Raw genomic sequence first — 4,907 nt, forward strand, 5'->3', positions numbered from 1 at the left:
TATCACTGTTGAGCTGTGTGACGCTGAGTGACTATACTTCTCTGAGCCCGTTTCCTCATCTCTAAAATGGGGAGCAGCGTCCCCAGCTCTGGAATGGCTTTGATGCGGGTCAGAGGTTGTTCCCACACCTGCAGGCAGTCCCCACCTTCTAAAGAGCTGTCCCTTTTCCATCCTGTTTGCCCTCCACTGCCCAGCTCAGACGCTCCTGGGCCCCCAGACCAGTTCCACACACACACCAACCCTCCTCTCACTTTTTATTCTTGTAAATTGACGTCAGCACTGCTGAATCATGAAGCTGAGGTTTGAGAGAACCTGTACCACGGGGAAGCCACACAGCGTGCGCTGCCCCCCTCCCTGCCCTCCTGCTCTGCAGTGTGTCTGCACTGGTGTGTGCCGGAGATCTGTCACTCAGGGCCTGGAGTGCAGCTCCTGGGGGGCTTCTAGGTCACTTTAGGTCACAGTATGTGTGTTAATATAGCTTTTCTTTCTTTTTTTTTTTTTGGCTGCATTGGGTCTTCGTTGCTGCACGCAGGCTTTCTCTAGTTGCAGTGAGTGGGGGCTACTCTTCGTTGCAGTGTGCGGGCTTCTCATTGTGGTGGCTTCTCTTGTTAGGGAGCACAGGCTCTAGGCGCGCGGGCTTCAGTAGTTGTGGCTTGCGGGCTGTAGAGCGCAGGCTCAGTAGTTGTGGCGCATGGGCTTTGTTGCTCTGTGGCATGTGGAGTCTTCCTGGACCAGGGCTTGAACCCGTGCCCCCTGCATTGGCAGGCGGATTCTTAACCACGGCACCACCAGGGAAGTCCGGTATAGCTTTTTAAAAAATGACTCACAAAGAGAAGGGGCCAACTCTGGGAAGTGTGATTAGAGGAGCTTTAGTCTTAGCTGTTTTGCTAAGGGGAATGGGTTTGTGTATGAGTTTGTATAATGAAGATGTGATATTTAAGCTTTTTTTGAAAGGAGGAAAAAACCCTGGAAATATTGTAAACTAACTGCGATTCGTCCCTCTTTAGATGAGGACCTGTTTCCTCGTCTGCAAAATGAGGATGTTAATAGTACCTAAATCCTAAGGCTCAGGTGAAGGTTGAATGCTTAACATAGGTAACTAGGTGCTTGGAATGGTACCTGCCAAACGATGCTATATATAAACGTTGGCAGCTGCTACTGTTATTATGACTGCAACCCTTAGGCCCTTGTGGGAGACTGTGTTGCCTAGTGGTACCCAGCCTCTGAAGCAGTACTAAGTTTGAAAATCTGACTCCACCACTTGCTGTATGCCCTACTTTGCCTCTCTGAGCCTCAGTTTTCCCATCTGTAAAATGGGGGAGAGGCTGCTAACTCACAGGCTGGTTGTGTGGCTTAAACAAGGTAGCACAGGGCCCAGCATACAGTAAGCGCTCATTAAGTGTTTGCCATATGCGCAAGCACTGCTTTCTTGGGTTTCTCCCGGCACTGCCCAAGCTGGGTAGGAGGCAGGAAAGTCAGAACAAGGACAGGAGTTGGTCCACACAGTAGAGAACAAAGGGCAGGGAGATGGTTCAAAGAAGAAAAAGCAGTGATTCCTTGGAGGCACCCAGACATCACCTCCTTTCCTCCCACCCCACTTCATTGAAGGATGATATTGCCAAAGCTCTCTGAGATACTAAATCTCTCTTGGTCATTCTTAACCTTGAGGTCTGGAACCTATTTAATCCCTAAGACAAGCCTGGGCCGCTGCAGCTCTCCAACTATCAAGTTAATTTTATGCTGCACTTTCAAGTCTGAAAGGTATTGTTAAATATTAGGACACTCCATTGTAAGCATGTCCAAGGCTGCAGAGGGCCATTCTGACTTCTAAAAATGTGTCTGTAAAGCCGTTTAACCCTAAACCTGAAAATGACTCGATTCACTGGGTGCAGCAACACAGCCCTGAGTGGCCAGCAGACCGGCCACAGATACAAGGAGTAGCCATAAAACCCGTTTCCTGGGCCCTATCTGGTGATGCTGGCCGGCCCAAGCTCCAGAAAACATCACCTCCTCCATCCCCTTTGCATCAGGGCCTGCTGCTGAGGGTTACAGCAAAGCACCTCTTCCAGCAAGCCCATTTTAGAGGTAGTCACTGAGGCCCCGAGAGGTAAAGGGAATTGCCCAAAGCTGCCAACAGGGCCCTTCTGACACCACAGACCACAGAGCATCTTTCTGGCTCCAAGTTGTGTGTTCACCAAAAAGTACACAAGACAGAACAGGGTGGGAAGAAGGAAGTTCAGACCCAACCCTGTATCCCCATCCCATCTAAAATATGCCTTCCTATAAGCTGAGTTTCAGAATGTGCCACGCCTCCTTCCAAAAACTCAACAAGCCCCCACCCCCACCCTCTTCCTGGAAAAAGTTGTGGTCATAGAATGAAAGAAGTTTCCTCTCTGTCATCCATTCAAACAGATTTCTGGGAGGACAGCCAAAAAAGTCCCCAGTATCTTCTCTGACACAAGAATGGCCACAGGCAAATTTACCCCACCTCAGTTTTCTCTTCTGTAAAATGGGGATAAGGGCCTCGCTTCATAGGGTTGTCTTTATAGATTAAGTAAAGTTAACCATGTAAAGCACAGAACAGGGCCTGGCACACATTAAGAGCTCAAACGTGAGCTGCCATTTTACACACAATACCAAAACTAGACCAACGGTTCGTCTACCCCTGAGAGCTGAGGGTGGAGCCATGCAGGGTTCCCAGCCACAGAACACAGGCCACACACCATCTTCGGCCACACGGGTCAGTCTTAGGAACCTGGACCCACTCAGAACCATGGAAAACCTTTGCCCAAAGCACACGCTCTAGAAACCTTTTTTCTTAAAAAAAAAAAACTTTCATAATAAAGTTTATTACCTAAACTGGTGGTAAAAAATATAAAATAGGATTCTGCACAGCAGAAAAATAAAGCCAGAGACCCTCCCCCAACCCCTGGTTTGTGCAAAGATACTGGGTATATGTAAACATGAAGAGGTAGGAGGTACGAGTTCAGGTCCTGGCCCCAGATACAATTAAGTTAAGCTGCTACGACAACCAGGGAGCACCGGGAGGGGGCACCCCCACAAGAGGTGGGGAGGGGTCTGCGGCCTTGTCTCCAACCCAGGGTAGAAGGCGCCTCGCCCCCTACACCCTCTCCCTCCAACCCAGGCGGGGAGGGCACCCACGTGGTTCCAGGGAGATAATAATAATAGAAAATAATAAGACGCCCCAGTTAATGCTGCGTGCGCGGCCGGTCAGATCTGGAAGGGGAAGGAGCTCAAGTAGTCCCGGAGGACGGGGTTGAGGGGGATGCGCGCCAGGTTCTCGCGGCCCACGGTGGCCACAATGCGCTGGCGGCACAGCTCCTGAAGCGGCCGCACGCGGCGCTGGCGCAGCGGGGCCCCCAGCATGCGGGGCGGCGCCGCCACGTAGTGCTCCAGCAGCTCGAAGAGGCAGTCGAAGCTCTCGCGGCTGCCGTCCAGGTGGAAGCGGCCGGCCTGGAAGTGCACGCGGATGCTCGTGGGGCCCGAGGCCATCTTCACGCTGAGGGCAAAGAAGCAGTTCCGCTGGCGGCTGTCGCGCACCAGAAAGGTGCCCACGGGCTCGGCGCGCAGCCGCTCGTGCGCCCCGTGCACGCTCAAGGGTCCCCAGTAGAAGCCGCAGGCGTCCAGGAGCGCGCTGGCCCGGGTGATGCGCCGGTAGTCGGCGTGCGAGCGGAACGTGCGGAAGTGCGTCTCGCCCGGGGTCGGGGTCGGAGCCGGAGCAGCCGGGCAGGGCCGCGGGCGCGCAGGGGCCGCGGGCGAGGAGGAGGAGGAAGAAGAGGAAGAGGAGGAAGGCTCTGGCCGCCGTCGGGGCTCTGCTGCCGTGGAGATTGCATTGTCGGCTGCCACCTGGTTGTGTGCTACCATCCTACACGCGGGGCCGGCCGGAGGGGTGGGCCATAGCGTCCGGGGGTGCGCTGATGGGAGAGACAGGCTGTGAGCAGGGAGTCTGGGTGGGGCTGGGCAGGTGAGGGCCCGCGAGGCAACTTGGGAGGGGTGGGGCTCTGGGGTGAGCCGCTCCTAAAGGGCCGAGGGCTCAAGACCAAGTCCGCGCGGCCCTTTGAGCCTCAGTGGGCTCATCTAGAAAATGGGCTTCCCCGCTCGCGGAGCACTTCAAAGGCGGGTGGGAGCTCGGTGGAGCGGAGTGCAGCCCCCGAGTCGCTCCGAGTTTGGGTACAAGAAGGGGGCGTGGAGAGGTGCCGGGGAGAAGCCTGCCCCGATTCCGATTCCGGCCAACCGGCCCTCGGCTCACCGCCCCGCGACCGCCGCCTCCTGGCCAGGCCTGGAATTGGCGCCTTGTCCGGGCGAATTGGGCAAAGGCAGGAGAAAAGCTGCGCCGCGGGAACTCCACGCGCGGGGTCCGCCAGGGTGGGGCCAGAGGGGGCCAGGAACGTGGCGGCCGCGACCCCACCACGCAGCCCCCGAGGCCGCCAGACACCCGGCTGTCCTGTGCTTTCCTCCCCTCTCCCTCCCGCTTCCTAGCCCAGTGCCCCGCTCACCTGGCGGCGGGGCGCGGGGCGCCGCAAGCGGGGCGGCTGGGGTCTCCGGGGCGGCTCTCGCGCATGCTCCAGGGCCAGGAGCCGTGCAGCTGCCACGGCCGCAGCTCTGTCTGCTGCGCGTCCGCCCCTGCACCAGTCTTTTAAACTGGCTTGGGGGAGTGGTCTGCAGAAGGCTCCTCCCCCTACAGGCCCCACCCCCTTACAGGCCCACCCTTCCCCGCCACTTTCGGTTTCTTTTTCTGCGCGCCGAGGAAGCCAGGCCGGCTCGATCTTTTCCACAAATCAGGGAGCCCTACCCGGGGAAGCCCCCCGCCCTGACCTAGCGTCGCATCTGTCCTAGGACCCCCCCCGTCAAGGTCTCTAGCACCACCTCTGAACCTCCTGGGCACT

General features: G+C 56.7%; 1 protein-coding gene across 1 annotated transcript; it reads right to left on the reverse strand.

Annotated features, from left to right (window-relative positions):
• Positions 1-2,827: 2,827 nt before the first annotated feature.
• SOCS1 (suppressor of cytokine signaling 1) lies at positions 2,828-4,613 on the reverse strand. Its single transcript, XM_029221345.1, has 2 exons — positions 4,518-4,613; positions 2,828-3,935 (listed from the first exon to the last, which is right to left on the reverse strand). The coding sequence occupies exon 2, from the start codon at positions 3,883-3,885 to the stop codon at positions 3,232-3,234; it is 654 nt and encodes a 217-aa protein (XP_029077178.1). The 5' UTR covers positions 3,886-3,935; positions 4,518-4,613; the 3' UTR covers positions 2,828-3,231.
• Positions 4,614-4,907: the final 294 nt, after the last annotated feature.

The sequence above is a fragment of the Monodon monoceros genome, unplaced genomic scaffold (genome assembly GCF_005190385.1).
Source record: "Monodon monoceros isolate NGI ecotype Baffin Bay Population unplaced genomic scaffold, NGI_Narwhal_1 Super_Scaffold_13, whole genome shotgun sequence".
Lineage (NCBI taxonomy): Eukaryota > Metazoa > Chordata > Mammalia > Artiodactyla > Monodontidae > Monodon > Monodon monoceros.